Source organism: Pogona vitticeps, chromosome 4 (assembly GCF_051106095.1).
Source record: "Pogona vitticeps strain Pit_001003342236 chromosome 4, PviZW2.1, whole genome shotgun sequence".
Lineage (NCBI taxonomy): Eukaryota > Metazoa > Chordata > Lepidosauria > Squamata > Agamidae > Pogona > Pogona vitticeps.
Genome location: NC_135786.1, coordinates 55,374,840 through 55,391,675, shown reverse-complemented (window position 1 = coordinate 55,391,675; position 16,836 = coordinate 55,374,840). Strand labels below are relative to the sequence as shown.

General features: G+C 43.2%; 1 protein-coding gene across 2 annotated transcripts; it reads right to left on the bottom strand.

Moving 5' to 3' along the window:
* Positions 1-6,095: 6,095 nt before the first annotated feature.
* On the bottom strand, positions 6,096-15,806 carry TSPO2 (translocator protein 2). Of its 2 annotated transcripts, none has more exons than XM_020795823.3 (4): positions 15,668-15,806; positions 10,514-10,728; positions 9,438-9,576; positions 6,096-7,703 (listed from the first exon to the last, which is right to left on the bottom strand). In XM_020795823.3, the coding sequence occupies exons 2-4, from the start codon at positions 10,684-10,686 to the stop codon at positions 7,524-7,526; spliced, it is 492 nt and encodes a 163-aa protein (XP_020651482.2). In that variant the 5' UTR covers positions 10,687-10,728; positions 15,668-15,806; the 3' UTR covers positions 6,096-7,523. The 2 variants fall into 2 exon arrangements, with proteins under 2 accessions (XP_020651482.2, XP_072853529.1); XM_072997428.2 differs by lacking the exon at positions 15,668-15,806 and adding an exon at positions 15,399-15,514.
* Positions 15,807-16,836: the final 1,030 nt, after the last annotated feature.

Here is a 16,836-nt window from a genome sequence, read left to right as displayed (position 1 = left end):
AACTGTGTTTGGGGGCCAAACCAACTTTACTTAAAAATAAAATGAAACAATGATGTTCTGATTGTTTTTATTTTAAACTTGTTAATCTTCACAAATACTAAAGAGGTTTTTTGTGGTACAGTGGTGCCTCGCAGAACAGGCGCTTCGTAGAGCGATGAATTCGCTCTACGAGGCCGTTTTTGCGATCGCAAATGCGATTGCAAAACGGTGCCCGTATAGGCGGGAAATCGCAGAGCGACCCGACAATCAGCTGTTCCGCGGCTTCAAAATGGCCGCCGGAAAACCCAAAGGGGCCGGGGCGCAGCGTTTTCACGCCCTTGGTAAGCAAGGGGAGGGCACGAAAACGCAGCATTTTCACGCCCTCCCCTTGCTTACCAAGGGCGCGAAAACGCTGCGCCCCGGCCCCTTTCGGCTGTTCCGGCGGCCATTTTGGACCCGCCGGACAGCTGATTGCAGCCATTTTCGCGCCCTCGTTCTGCAAGGGGAGGGCGCGAAAATGGCTGCCGGCATCGCTGTACAGTAAGTAAACGTGCCGATTGGAACACTATGTTTAATGTGTTTCAATGGCTTTTTTACTTCCATACAGCGATGTTTCACACAGCGAGAGTTAATCCGGAACGGATTAACCTCGCTGTGCGAGGCACCACTGTATGTTAAAGATAAGCAACTGATCAACTTTAGACAAAAAGCTATAAATGGTTTTGATGTTCAGCTTGTTCAGTGAGATAAATCCAGTCTGTCTTGGGCTTGAACACGTGCCTGAACATTGGACTGGAGCGATGACTGGTGGGCCGGATAGGAGCAGCTTGCGGGCCGTATGTGGCCCTCAGGCCGCACTTTGCCCAGGTCTGGAGTACACTGTATAGTCAGCTCTGAGATGGTTACTTAGTACCAAAACCAAAACATTGCTGTTGCTTCTAGTCAGTGCCAAATGTGCAGAGAGTCAAAGCCAAAGCTCAGATACTGAAGGGGGAATGTATGGGTAACACATACTTGGAATATATCCAGTAAATCAATAAATCAGTTGTGTGCTTATTGTCACCCTTTGCAGGGTTTTCTTGGTCCAGAGCACTCACAAGTGGTTTACCCTTCCCTTTAAGCTCCAAGCAATTCAGAGCTTGAAATGTGAGAACTAGTAAGTGCAACTGAGCCAGAAATGAACAGGGAACCAGATACATATGTTCTGCCCATCTGGTCTTAGACAATAATTTGGTGATAGCCTTTTCAATCTATTCAAGCTTCCAGATAGATTTTCAAGGGTGGTCCTGTAGCGAGTAGCCTACTTTTGAAATTATAGAGCACGAATTACTATGTTCCTCTCTTGTCTTCTGCAAAACAAGGCACAGCTGCCACAGAAGTCAAAGCCGGTAAAAGGCATTTCTAGTTATCAGATGTGGTCAGAGCATCTAAAAATGGTGCAGGATCAAGAAGCGGACACAAGCTGCAGTGGGAAGGAGAGTGTGGACCTGTTCAGTGTGGGTTATACACTCAATTCCTGTTTAACACCTCTTCTGTCGATTTCTTCTTTTTTGGTCAGTCCCTTACTGCAGTCAAACTGTGTTGCCCATGTAAGATCTTTGAAAATCTGACACCAACATACAGACAAGGGCTGAAATCCAATTGCCCTAAGTTATGTCATCATCAGCCACAGCATTTTATTTTTAGAAATTAAAGACTTCTGTTTTCTCTCTCAAAAGTCACAAAGCCCTCTTGGTACACATTTCATCACTGTAAAGTTGAGAGACCTGTGGACAGGAAGAGGAATTACCAAATATAGTCCCACTAGGCTGACTTTATTAGCAATTGTGATTTTTGGTAATTAAAGAACAACACCCCCCTCCTGTAGCTCACAGTAATTTTCCAACAATGAAAGAAATTCCATGGGACATTCAGGGAGAAATTGGAAATGTTTAATCTCAATGGTTGATGATATCATTTTATGCAGTATAACTTAATGCAACAGGATATCAACCAATATATCTTGATATCTATATATTCCTGATACAGGTCCAGAATTCCAGGGTTAGTGAGTTAACAGTTGCTTCTAATTGGTAGATAGAACACCACTGGAAATTAGTCAAATGCTGGTAGTATAACATGTTTGTTTTACATACTGAGAATACGTTCTTCACAGACCTAGATCAAAATGATTCATGTTCTCAATCTGCATGGAATTTAAAATGCTGACCAAAATGAACAGCTAAAAACAACACTTTTAATCTTCAAAGTGCTACAATATTTTGATCCTCACATTGCCTTTCTATCCCCTTACTGTTTGGAAACTGTTTCATGCACGTTTCATGTTAAAACTGTCACCAAACAGAAATGGAAACTGAAATGGCATTTCTCTGGGGGGGGGGTGTTACAGATTTATGTTTTTGGATGAGAACTCCCAGCAATGCTGCCTGGGAATTCCAAAAAGACAAGAAGCTGCATAATTTGTAGGCTTCTCATGTGTAAGAAAGTGCAATACTTTGGTTGGTCTAGCTGTCACTAGATGGTGCTGTAGCTCTCTAAATATACAGTATACTGTATATAAAAAGAAGACTGAATGATATCAAGAATATGGAATCAGACTGGACACATAGCAAAGTCATGTCTTTATTTTATGCCAACCAAAAAGGCTTTAAAAAGTGCGCAAAGGCATGCAACATCCCTCCACCTGTGCAAGCTTTTGAAAGAACACCCTTTTCATTGTGTGAGCTGTAAACAGTAAGCAGGATGGCAGAAATGGAAGAGAAAAAGGTAGAGAGAGGGTAAGGCTGGACCTTAAATCCTTGTTATCGCTGTGTTGTTAGAGGAAATAACATAGGACAGGTGCTGCAGACAAAGACCCCTCTGGACTCCCATAGGTCTCATCTAGGGATCTCTGCAAATGGGCAGTCTGGTGCCACGTGGCCCCAGATTGCCTATCTGCAGCCCCACCATTTGGCCTCCCTTCCCACTGCCCCCATTGCCTCCCTACCTGGTCCTGTCACCACTTCCTCTTCCATCACTGCAAATAGGTGATCTGGCGCCATGTGGCCCTGATCCAGTGCCATGCAGGACTGGATCGCTCATTTGCAGCCCTACAGCTGCCCCTGCCACCTCCACCTCCATCACTGCAAATGGGCAATCTGGCACCACACAGTACTTGATCACTCATTTACAGCCCCACAGCCCGCCCTCTGCCCCTGCCGCCTCCCTACCTGGTCCTGTTGCCTCCTCCTCTTCCTCCTCCTCTGCCACTGCCATCTTGAGAGGCAGGGCCTGCTGTCTCTGTGCATGCACCTGCCTCTCAGCTGATAAGCGGGGGCAGGCACAGAGGCTGCAGGCCCACTTCCTGGAAGGGAAGCCAGGCCTGCTGTGTCTCAAGATGGTGAAAGATGAAGAGGAGGCGGCAACAGGATCAGATAGGGAGGTGATGGGAAACGGGGAAAGGGGGTAGAGGGCAGGCTGTGGGGGTGCGAACAAACTGGGAAGTTGGTTAAATCATGAAAAAAAGTTTATGGTTTGGGTCGTTCATCAGTTTTGACGACTCCAAACCAATGATTTTTAACAAACTTCTTGGTTCGTTTTGTAGTTCATGCCCATCTCTACTCAGAATTTAGTGGTTAAATCCAATGCTTAGTCACAACTAGTATCGATCCATTATGTCAGCGAGACTTGTAAAATCAACACAGCTAAGCTGAATCGATATCAGGTGGTCTAACTCTAGTTGGAATTACCAATTGTATTTAGATCTAGGTGTCTTTTTGCTCTTTGTCAATAAATTCATTTTAAGATATAAGACTTGTTATCTTGAGTTTCTCAAAATGTAAGCTCTTGACTCCTTTTCCATGAAAAGGTAGTTGCTTTTCTCAGATAGGTCATTCCAAACATTTCCAGCCATTTCCTCCTTATCCCCCCTTTGGCCAGCCTGCTGTCAGCTTACAGTATCTGCCCACTACATTCTAGTAATGGCAAGCCGGGATTACAAATTCCAAACATAAGCTTAATTCTACAGAAAAGTTAGCCATACTTTGTCACATGGAACATGGACATCTTCATTGTCCCTGCTTTCCCTTTAAAGTCAGTTAACGAACCATGGGACGTGGTGGCACTGTGAGGGACGTGGTGGCGCTGCGGGCTAAACCACAGAAGTCTGTGCTGCAGGGTCAGAAGACCAGCAGTCGTAAGACCGAATCCACACGACGGAGTGAGCGCCCGTCACTTGTCCCAGCTCCCGCCAACCTACCGGTTCGAAAGCATGCAAATGCAAGTAGATAAATAGGTACCACTTCGCTGGGATGGTAACAGCATTCCATGTCTAAGTCGCACTGGCCATGTGACCACGGAAGATTGTCTTCGGACAAAACGCTGGCTCTATGGCTTGGAAACGGGGATGAGCACTGCCCCCTAGAGTCGAACACGACTGGACAAAAATTGTCAAGGGGAATCTTTACCTTTACCTTTACCTAACGAACCGTGAGTTCTAGTAAAACTTTTCACCATGCCATTTGTTCTGATGGGTGAGTTAAAGCATCAAGTAACAAAGCATCAGTCTTTTAGTTGTAATTCAACCACAGGCTTAGCATTAAATTGCATGAGATAAATCCACCTATATTTTTATCCTATCTTTTGAGCTGATTGGACATCCTGCCGCAACTCTCACAATCTGGACTAATAACAATTTTGTGGGGTTGATTTATTTTGCAAAATGTTACAAAGGAATGGGTTAGCACAGAGGCCCTGCTGCTCCATTAAAAATGTAGAGATCCTACTGCTGTTTTAAGTTTTAAAAAGAAAAAGAAACGAAGCAGGAGCATCAGAAATTTTTCAGATCTTGTATAGTCTAGACTTTAAGTTCTAGTAAAACGATGACAGTGTATCTCCTATTTGCAAATCCAAAGAGCTCAAAATTACTGTATTATGACAGTTTTCCAGGGAACTAGACAAAAGAAGGAAAATTATCTTTTTCTTAAAAGAACTTTTAAAATATTTTATAACAGCCAAAATCCTGTTGCTAAGTATAGTAAATTTCACTTAAGTAGGCACATTTGAATCAGTGGACCTTAAAAGACTTGATTTACCAAATCCCCACAGGGCCTACTCTATTGAAATTTACCATGCTAAACAACAGGAGTGTGGCCAATTTCTTTCAAAATTGGGCCATAGTGCATTCCAAGTGAAGTTACAGAATAATATTCAGAATGATTATATGTATTTTTATAAGGTCCACTTATTTCTAGAGAGATGGTTTGAAATTTCTGTATTGGCAGGCCAGAATCTACAACTCAAACCAGAATCTACAACTCAAACTAGATATTAAGGGGAATAGATAAACCATGTGATTCACCCCTTTCCCCCCCTCTCATCGCTAAGTGCTTGGTAGTCAGATTTGCAAAATCAGCTCACGCTAATGTTCCAGTGACCAGTCTCAAAACTAATCTTGCTGGAATACTAGCTACAGAGGTAAGAAAAACCTATGATAGAAAAGAAGACTTCCTCCATTTAAGACCATTGCTTCTAAACATGCACTACGTGTATGCTCTAGCTTGGGCCCCCAAACTAAATTTTGTTTACCATGAGTCTACATGCCTATCTGTATCAAATCTGAGGCCCTATGCCTTGCCTTTGCCTTAAGAATCTAGGAGCCAAAGAGAGAGTTAAACCTAACATGAGCCAGTCATTTTCAGCCTTTTAAAAAGTTGTGGGTTTTTATTATTATTAGAATTTCCCAGCTGCTGGCGAATTTCTGGGAATTGTAGTCTAAAGAGCTAACCTGCTAAACTTTGGACATTTTACTAAAGAGGGGGAAATTGGCTATCTGGGCCGGCCGGTCTTTAAGAGATGCAGGCCACCAAATGCAGTCTGCAAAATAATGTCAGCTTCTTGCAGTTGTTGTCCTCTTAGGATCTACACTATGCAGGGTGCACGTGCTTGCACTGAATAGCTTTAAACTACAGAAACATACAAACATTGTGTACAAATGTCATTACCTTGAACTACCTGGCAAGGCAAGTGCCATTAGGAGAAGCATTTCTTCTGCACTTGCTTCCTTCATGAACTCTCATAATCAGAGGTAACTCCACCGACCCATTAGAAAAATATCCAAAATATCCAAAAATATCCAGTAAGGTCATATTTTTATTAGTACAAAGCAAAAATTGCAAAGTCCTGAGCAAGCTTTCAAGTTCTCCAAAAATATTATTTTATGCAGGATGTTAAACAAAATAAAAGGGAATGGGAAGAAGAAAAAACAAACAAATAGGGAATGATATGGAAGAGCTGAAATCTGCAGTTTTTTAAGTCTTAAGATGGAATGCAGGAAGACCTGTGCAGACTTAGGGTGCACTCTTATGCACATTTCCTAAGTCTCACTGAACTCACTGGAAGTTACTTTTGTATACCCCTATACAGAATTAGGCTGTTAACTAAGTAAGTCTCTAATGGATGCCAACAAGTTGTCAGGTCGCTTTGGCAGCTACTGGTCTGACAAAGAAACAACAATGCTTGTTTCCCCTCTTTTTGTTTGTTGTTAAAATCTAGACGTCACTCAACATTGTCTCCAGCATTAAACCAGATTCCTTTAATTTAAACAAAGCCAATTTTTGTTTTCAAAACTTCTCTGTGTTATGGATTTGCCACTATCAACCCATGTATCAATCACCTGGTAAATACCAAGACCTCACAACTACATTTGGGGAAAATAACAGTCGTTCCATTCCAAACAACAGAGCCTTTCCCATCATTTCATCCCGATAGCAAACCCAACTGCATTTTTGAGTGTCCACATAAAATAGAACTGAGAATAGTTCCAACTCCTTCCAAAATGTGTCTATTTGGAAAATCTATGTTCTGTTGCATTCATATATGACAGTTGAGTGACTGCTTATTTATGTGGTGTCAATGTATACAGTCTTCACCCCAAATACAAAAAACAGTTTGGATTCCAAGGAGCTTACATCTAAATTTTGACAAGGGCACAACAGAACAAAGAGAAGATAAGAATGAGAGAGGAGAAAGGTGATCGTGCATATATCTAATAAAAAAGAACTTGTGAAGTAGTCTGTACATTATTAGCAAAACATCTGCATTTTTTAAAATAAAAATCACATATAAATTGATTCTGCTCTAGTGCATCTCCAGGAAAATTCCCAGGATTTTTCTTCAGTTCTTCCGTAAGTATAAAATTCATAGGCCACAGCTAAGTTAATTCCAAGCTTCACTGAGGGCATAACCATACATCTGCAACCCCACACCAACTCATTAAGATATTAAGGCTGTGATCCCTTACCTTGGAGCAAGCCCGTGGAATCACAAGACTTCTTCTAAGCAGGGACATAAAGGACTGCACTTTGGGCTAAGACGGGAGTTGAAACTGTCATGCTCAAACTATATGGGAGCCTTAAAAATATGTACTTTTGCATTTTGTAAAAGAGCTCACTCTCAGGATCAAGAGGGAAATGCTCTTACACCTGTCAAACTAACTTCCTTCCCTAATACCGGTAGTCAGGATCAAAGGCTTTCATCAAATTACTTCAATGTTACTATTTTCTTTCTTATTCTTCTTTTTCTCTCTCTTTTGGATTGTCTTTCCAGATACAGTAGGTGAGAGAAGTAGCCAAGGTCAGCCAGGCTAGGTAAGGCAGCATCAACAGGGTTGCAGTCTTGTTAATAGGGTACCAGGAATACATGGTGGCCAATACTAGCCCATACAAACCCACAATGTCCATCAGGGCCTGGAATAGAGAAATGGATACATTTAGATGGTTTATACACTCCCCAAAGTCCATGCAACATGATGTCTGTTACTACAACAGGGCTCAACAGAGCTGGACAACATGTGGTCCCCAAACATCCCTGAGGTCTCCCAGCCTTCTCTCTTTCACACACACAATTCTTTTGAAACAGACATTTTACCATCAAAAAGCCCAATTGTGTCCTCTAAATGAAAATCTACCATTGCTCATAACCACTGCATTAAACAGTAAAAAAAAAAAAAAAAGAGAGAGAGAGAGAGAGAGAGAGAGATTTGAAGTAGCCTCTTCGGCCATGCTCCTTTTATCCCCAAGTACAACACTTGGGATGCTGGCAAATCTGAAATGTGGTCCACAGCCCTGCTGAAATCAACCAGCCCTGTAGTACAAGACTGGATGTTGTGTCCTGTGGTGGTGCTGGTGGGGGACACAAATGTGTCTGAGACATTAGTGCTCTCCAACCATTCCCTGCAAGTTACATTTTAGCCATCTGAACGCTCCAGAACCACCTGCTTTTACATATGAACTACAAAGCTGGAAGGGACCCTATGGATCATCAAGTCCAGCCCATCAAGGAAGCATAGTGGGGAACAAAACTCACAGCCTGTGGTTCTGCAGCCAGATGCTGAAGCCCCTGAGCTATCCAGCAACCTGGAAGCCTCCATTAAAATAGGCTGCAAGACCCCCCTGCAGTATTCAAGACCACAAGTATTCATTCTTCATAACTCAAAGTGGACTTCAGGTCACTTTCACTCTCAGTGCCCCCAACCCCCACACATACATTTTTTTTTCACAATTAGGCCTACTTTATAACCCAGAGCAAGTGCAAAACTTGGTCCCCACACTTGCAAAAGTTGCTAACCCTTGCTTTAAATGCACTGCTGTGACAAGCACTTTTCTACAGATCCTTCTATCTATGCTTTAGCATTTTTCCATTTAGTTATCTGCACAGGAATAATAAACTGGTGCTGGCGCTCTGGGCATTTGTTCACTGATTAGGCCAAGGGGAGGTGCTTGGAGCTGTTTATCTCAGAGACACCGTTGTTAACCACAAAAACAACACAAAACAAAAAAGGGAACACCCAGATCATGAGGCTTCTAACTTCACACCCTACTCAATACAGGGAGTGCTCAATTATGAATCCAGATAAATATAACTGCAAGTGACTGATATCACTGGCGGGAACCAGCTGCAAAGTGGATGTAGGTAAGGCCAAACTTTTGTTAGTATAAAAACCTCTTTGCTTTTGCTCTGAAAAGTCTAATAGAAGCATTCTAGAATACCTATCCTTTCAAAATAGTATATTCGATGACCAGAAAACATGAACACCATACAGTATCTGAAATCTAATCAGCAAATGTCGATTTACATGTGCTTGGCCAATGGTTTTGTCATCTTTTCTCATTCAAACCCATGGATGAAAAATCATCGACAGGTTACATAAAGCAGAGAGAAAAAAAGTTACAAATGGAACATTTCCACTCCATAAGAGCTGAAACCCTCATTCTTGATTGCCCTGCTTTTAAAAATGTTTAGCAGAAATTGCAACCTTTAGCACATTCTGAGGATCAGAACTGATTAAATAAACAAAAATGAGCAGCAGACTTTTAAATTTAATCACAGCCAGGCTACAGAGAGGTCAGAAATAATAATAATAATAAAAAAACTGAACTACAGGCAATGTAAATGTGCTTCAAATGAAAGGGAATAATTACCAGCTTTAGTTTATGAGCTCCAAAGAATATAGGTGTCCATGCCCAGTTCAAGGCAAGCTGAGCTCCATACAGGCCCAGTGGAACTGCTGCTTTGCTACTGAAGCCATCCAGGTCCTTCCACACCAAATATGAAGCATAGCTGAAGAAAAAGGAGATCCATTTAGTGCACTGTTGTCAAATGTCACATTTTCCGGCTTGCATTCTTTGAGCAGATCTTGCAGGAAAAGCTTTATGCTAGCTCAGTGGTTCCCAACCTTTGGTAACGCAGGTGTCCTTGGACCACAACTCCCAGAAATCCAAGCCAGCACAGCTAAGGGTGAGGAACTCTGGGAGTTTTAGTCCAATAACATCTGGGGACCCAAGGTTGGGAACACTTTTCCTGCTAAATAAAGGCAATAGTCAGATTTCACTTTCCAGCAAATGCTTATTTCCTCTTCTTACAACCTTTTCTTTTCAGGCACACTAGCTAGAATTCAGGCATGCAAATGAAACTGTGCTTATATTTTTATGACCTGTTACAATGCAAAATAAGTTGATTGGTTTACTTGTTCATGTTAGAATAAGCACGTCATCACTCCTTCCTAAGTATCATCCAAATACTGTACTAGTTTAGGATTATATCAGATTTTGCTACTGGATGATTCAGCATTTGTTCTGAGCATCCCAGGGAACCTGAGTTAAAGGACTAGTATTGGAAGTTCTGAGATTTGGAATAGCTACCTCTGTCCATTTGCACAGAGACAGATGGCTAGCGAATCCTCATTCAATGCAGCATCTGGTGGCTACTCGTACAAGAGGCTTTACAGTGTAAAGGACTGCAACATGAAGCACAGAAAGGCACGAAGAGATAAGGAGCAACTGCATCAACAGTGTTACATAAGGTATACGAAAACTGTCAAGGAGTAACTACAGAAACTGCTATGGGAGCAACAGGGGCAAATGCCATTAATCTGGTTGTGGGTATGCTTTCTTGAACGTTAAGTTCCCCCCTTGGTTCAACTGGGCTAGCTTCCCAGAAAATGCATTCAGAATTGCAGGCTTAGATGAAAGGGAGCGAGGCAGCCAGAAAGTCTTACCCCATGCTCGTATAAAGAGTAGTCCAAGCAATCGGGAACATTTTATTGGAGGGACGCCAAGTCGGTTTCTTTAGACTTTCAAACCATGTGGGCACTTCCTTCCGGGTGAAGAACCAGCCAAGAAATCCACCGAGATGGGGCAAGGCTGTGAAGCCCAAAGCATGGACCCACATCCTGAACCAGACAATTCAAGGGAATGCTGATCACTCTCGTGCCTTTGAAACCAAAAATAATTTTAAAAACGATGTTAGTTGTTTTCGCATGAACAGGTACTCAAGAGTGCCTTCTCTGTGTTGAAGCAAATATTCTAATCAATCAAGTATTCTCTGATTTGCCAGAGACTGCGTATCTCCAAGACAAGTGATTTTTTTTTGCTTTCCCCTCTATTAGTTACAGTGAAGAAATGCAGGTTTATTTTTTGCTGTAGGTTTTTTTTTTTTAAATTAGAGATTGCCTTTGACAGATTTTTTAAAATTACCATTCCTGTTAATACCAGGGCAATTTTATTTCCCTCTCTTTTGCAGGCTCCTTTCTTTGGCTAACACAAGGTCATTCTGTTATGACAACAAATGTTTTGGAGCAGGAATCTTTGACTATGGGATGGTGGAGACAAAGGCATGGCAATACATTTATTAAGCTGCCATCTGAAACAGGATACAGGACTAAACAGACCTTGGGGTGAGACACAAAGGCCATTCTTATGCCCAGCTTTCCCTTTTGGCAAAATGTCAACTACATAATTACACTCTCCAAAGAAGCATAATACATCGGGCCAGAGCCTGGAAGTTATTTTTATGGATTCTACCCGTTGGCCATGATGGCTGGGGAATTCTGGGGAGTATAGTCTTTTTAAAAATTACTTTTCTGAGCTGTAGTTCTTCAGACACCCTGCACCAATGTTCCTCTAGTAGTGGACAGATGGTAATCATTATTAGACAACTGAGATCCAGCAGCTTGAACATACCTTCTCAGAAGTATGTCCTTTGACTTCAAACATGCTTAGAATTATAACAAAAGAAATGATAAAGGATGAAAGAGGTTTTCTTTCATGTCCCTGAAGCCAAAACATTTTTAAAATCATGACAACAGACATTCTTTGTCAGTCAAAACTTTATGGTTTATAGCCATAAGCCTTTACAATATGTAAGGTGTGATATAAAAAGAAAATCCAGGTTTTAAAAACACACATTTTAGAACTACATGTTTTAAAACATGCCCTTCTTTGAGCATCTGCAACTAAACTATGGACCATTAAATTAAACGGTCTTGAGAAAACCAGACCTCAGCTTCGTGGCTGCCAACACAAATAGTGCAACAGCATATCTAATGAATGGTTGATTGACAATAAGCAGTTTTAATGCTAATTCCTTGGGTGTGCAGTTAGGGAATGACTGGATAATACAGTAAGTAACAAAAATCTTTCGGGGGGGGGATATCAGGACATCTGAGCACTTCAATTGTTTTCTGAACAAGCTGTAGTCAGAAGAGTGCATTTATTATATCCTGATATACTTCACAATTTTTTTTGCTTTTAAATATTCTGAGGCTGACTGAGAGCATAGTAATGCTCCTGAAGTTTATCTGTTCTCAATATCTGCCTTATATTTGCATCTATCTGAAGATACCATCTGAGCCATTTCTCTCCTAGTACATAGTTCAGCATTCTGCAATCAGTTAAGGTCCCAGGTTGTGTTTGTTGAAGTCTTATAGACACTCTAAAGCAGTGGTTCTTAACCTTTGTTACTCGGATGCTTTTGAACTGCAACTCCCAGAAACCCCAGTCAGGACAGCTGATGGTGAAGGCTTCTGGGAGTTGCAGTCCAAAACTCCTGAGTAACCCAAGGTTAAGAACCAGTGCTCTAAGGGGTAGATGGTCACTGTCTGGTCTATCATTAATTGTCAATGGCTGCACATGATGGTACACTGCAGGTGACCCCAAGATGCAGTCAACTTCTCTGGCTCCACCTGTCAGTTAGGTATGTATAGTACTAGGTGTGAGCCATTTAAACATACAAGCTGAAATCTGTAGGTCAGGTGAAAAAAGAAAATGTCCAGAGTTTAAATTGGACAGCAAAGGGAAGGAAGCCTCCCCCCCCCATTTGTAACATTTCCAAATAACATCCTAATTAACCAACCCTGAGATCTCACAAACATATTGTATTCAAAACTCAGAGCAACCAAATGAGAGTGAATCCATGGACAAGGATTCCCATACTCGGTAACAATCCATCTAATAACTACAGAATGTACCAAACATCTGAAGGGAAGAACCATCTACCCAGACCAACTGGAACTATCTCTGAATCCACCCCTGATGGATTCCCACACTTGGGCTACAGGTATGCCCCCCCCCACAGCCCACTCCCAGAATTGACTATTGTCAGGAAAGAAACAAAAGCCAATCAGCGAATCTACTGTCTTGGAATACTGTAGGATGAAAAAACCAATTGGCTGATCTGAAGTTTAACCAATACATTCAAACTTTTGATATAATCTGCCTTCAAGAGACTTGGCTTGTCGCTAAGCCTTCAGGGTTACAGGATATGGGAACAGCCTGCAGAAAGAATCTCTTGTACAGGTCGTGGCACTGGCGGTCTTGCTGTATTGGTCTCCTCCACTTTGGAGGTGAAGAGATCAGAGATGAATAGTTTAAACTCCGAGTATCCGAGGTTGTAACCCTGGATCATTGATCTGTGTTAATATTTGTCTTCCAACAAGACTTATTTGATGTCTTACTCAATGAGTATTCAAACCATTATCTGTTAATCTGTGAGGACTAATGCCAGAATGGGAAACAATTACAACATGATGGGAAAAGTCCTGGGTCTCAAGCTTGAGGAAGACATTAACAAACAAACAAAAAAACCCAGGGGAATGAACTATATATTTTTGGTCACTCCATTTAATTCCAGGGGGATTTCTTCCGAAGACTTTTTTATGCAAGCTTAAATACTTCCTCTCTATGGCTTATGAAGAATTTTCCCATCTATTGCACAGCTCATCTAGAATCCCTGTCTCTTCTTTTGCTCTCCATGCCTTAAAATATTGCATTTTCATCTACTGATTTTGAATGGAGATGGTGTACGTCCAATTGCCATCTGTTTCTTGCAGCCCTCAAGTAATGGCAACTCCACCCTCCAGTGATGGATCCTTGCCTGTTCTTATCTGGCCATTATACAGGACTCCATAAGTGCTTTATACATTATGCATGAGCAGAAGAGGGACAACATTACTATCTAGGAACATTAAATGTTGTCTTGGATCGGGTCAGGCTATTTGCTACTCTAGCCCAATATAATCTCATCTCTTGAGTAGAAGTAGACCATATAAATGGGAGGCATGCCAGCTATTAACCCCTGGATAGAAAGTACTGTATGTGCTGTAGCACTGAGAAATGGATACTTCTTATGCAAGCAAAGCCTAGAAAAGTTACTTTTCCTGACCACAACTCCCAGAATATGGGTGTCTGAGATTTTAGGAGTTTGCATCCAAAAACACAAATACACCCTCCCAGACCCAAACTTTTCTCAATATATGAATAAGAAAAAAAGTAACCCAAGGCTGTTTTTTTCTGCTTCCTGCATCTCCAGTTTAGGAAACATTTGACAGTTTCTGCCAAGTTATCATGTGGACTTGCCCTGGGCTCTTGGTAGAATTTCCACTGCTCAGACAAACAGCCACTGGTGTGTGTTATGTGTGCGCGCATGTGTGCGTCTATATACCACACTTTTTAGGAAGAAAGATGTAATGAATATTATGGACAGTTTTCAATATTCCTTTTGCACTTGGACCCAAAACAAAAGAGGCTGTTTCCTGATTGGGCACAGATGGGCAAAAGGCAGGCTTGTGAGCTACATGTGGTCTGAAGCTGATTTCTACAGGCTCCAGGCCTTCCAGAAATATTGAAAATAAAAACACTGCTGCTGAAGGCTGAATAGGGCTTCAGCATTTTAACAGCTGCAGGCAAGGAACAATTTAACTGGTGAAATTTATTCTTTCATGTGGAGAAGAGCTGGCTCCTGTTAATTCTCCTTGCATCACTCAGCTCTTATTTAAAAAGACTTTTAAAAAATTATTTAAAAACTATCACTCAGCTCTGAAGTTACAAGAGCTCCAACCAGAACAAGAACCGATGGGCCAGCCATGCCAAGCTGATGTTCCTGAGAGCTTTCTTGCCAAGTCTGCCATTTTGATACATGTCCTGGATGTCCTCAGGAATGTTTCTGGGGGTGGGCACAAACCTGTATGTAGTGGGTTCTGATATTTCAGCATCTGCCTGTTTACGTCGAAATAATAACTAAATCTAAGATTTAGGACGAAGACTCCAAATCACCACCCCGGGGGCACCCATGATGAGTAGTGACCATCTATCTATACAAGAAACATTTAGAAAAAGACGTGGTAGAGAAATTCAAATAAACCCTGGGCAACCAGATACTTCTCGATGCCGAGCACTGAGGCACAGAGCTGTAACTGGCCCTTCTGGCACCCATGGCGCAGACGAGGCCTGCCCTGAAGTAGATTGTGGGAACCTCTCCCTCATGTAGAAGGAGAAGGAAAATATGGCGTCCCCAAAAGGAAGGGGGGGAAATGATGTTTTCATGGAAAGGTTCAGTGAGCAGGGCCAGCTTTCGGTGCCCTATAGCTTCTGAGGTGCCGAGGGAAAGGTCCCCTCGCTCCACCTCAGCCACAGCCCCACAGAGGCAACCTGCACGCACCCCTTCACCGGCACAGGTGCGCGCAGGGAGTGGACAGTAGGAAGGAAGGCCACTTTCCAGCAGTAGTTTCAGAACTTCCGGACGTGCAGCCGCGTTCCTGTTCGGCACCAAGCCCAAGCAACGGCGTCCCCTCGAGGGCCTGAAAGGCGCCTTCTCGGGGGTCTCACCTTTCATACCCTGGCCAGGGTGGCGGTGTGTGTGTGGGGTCCTCAAGGACCGCAGGTAACCATTCGTCCTCACGCGTCTAGACAAGGGGGTTGTGGCGCGGGCTTTGAGGAAGGGCGGAGGCTGCCCGCTGCCCTTCCCACCTTTCGCTTCCTCGGAGTCAAGTCGTCGGTCCGAGGAGGCGCCTTCTTGCTTTGGGAGGAACGGACCGCCCTGGCCAGGCCCCCTCGGCGGTGTCGGAAGGGCAGCCCCAGCACCTTAGCTCCCTTACCTTCTTGGAGCGGATTTCTCCCCCCTCCTTTTCCACGGGCGAACGGAACCGACACGGAGCCCGGGGACCCTCTGCGCTCCCCCAGGCGCGCTTGGGGCCGCGCGTTCTTCTGCGCAACGGAGAGCGAACGGTCAGGTGGGGTGGAGGTTTGTGCCCGTGCGTGTGCTTTTTTTTTTTTTTTTAGGAGGGGTGGCACGAGTTACTCAACAGAGAGCCCGGCGGCAGCAGCGTGTGAGCCTGATAAGGGCACGCCCAGGCGCACCGTTTGTGTAACAGCCTGCAGAGGGCGGCTCGGCTCGGCTCGGGCCTTGCAAAACTCGTAGGCAGCCAAATGGAGCTTCGCGGCCGGGCTCCTGCCATGGAAAGCAAAGGCATCCCCGCATCTGTGCTGTGTGATAAGAGACTGCGTACTCCGCCTCTGCGTGTGCCCTTTGGGTCTTGCTTCTCTCGTAAGGTGACCTTAGAAGAAGGACGGTTGTTCCACTCACAAACCTTTCCCTCACCTCCAGTTGTGGGAAGTAACAGTATTTGTGCCACCTTGCAGGGTCGTTATAAAGCCCTGACCAGGAACGAGGTTAACAGACCAGGAGGGCGTTGGAAGGAAGGGGAATCAGGAGGCACACAGAACTCCGTTTCTGTATAACTGGTCGGATCTGATATTTCTCCTGATCTTTTAGCTTACAACTCCCATCAGCCACAGCCAGCTGTGTTGAATTTCTGGTAAAATCTCTTTTGCTATGCTGAAACATTTGTAGAAGAAAGAATTTTAAAAATTCTTTATCTATAGTTACTTGGAAGTACACACCTGTGTTTGCTGCTTTCTTTACTTCACACATACAGTACTTGGCAACTAACCAAACAAAGCAACAGCGAACAAACAGCACTACCAATGTGCAAAAGAGGAGGAAAAGGAACATTCAGCAGAGAAGCGGGGCTTTCTTTGAATTCAAAGTCTGGAAGGACTGGTTAGGGCTGGATTGACAATCACCCCATCCCAGAAAAGTTCCTCCAAGCCACACAAACTACAGACAGCATGCAAGGTTTGAAAACAAAACTCCCAACACCTACATGGCACAAGGTTCTTGTGCTCGATCAAGAGTATCTAAGAAGCCAAAGGTTCCTCACCTTTGGTGTACACCAAAGTAAACTATCTGCAACAAGCAGCACCA

Excerpts from the sequence above, each read along its gene's own strand:
- TSPO2 (XM_020795823.3), bottom strand. The coding sequence starts at position 10,686 with ATGTGGGTCCATGCTTTGGGCTTCACAGCCTTGCCCCATCTCGGTGGA. Across the intron at positions 9,577-10,513 it reads ACTCTTTATACGAGCATGGG|CTATGCTTCATATTTGGTGT; the intron begins GTAAGACTTTCT and ends CTTTTTCTTCAG. Across the intron at positions 7,704-9,437 it reads GAGCTCATAAACTAAAGCTG|GCCCTGATGGACATTGTGGG; the intron begins GTAATTATTCCC and ends TCTCTATTCCAG.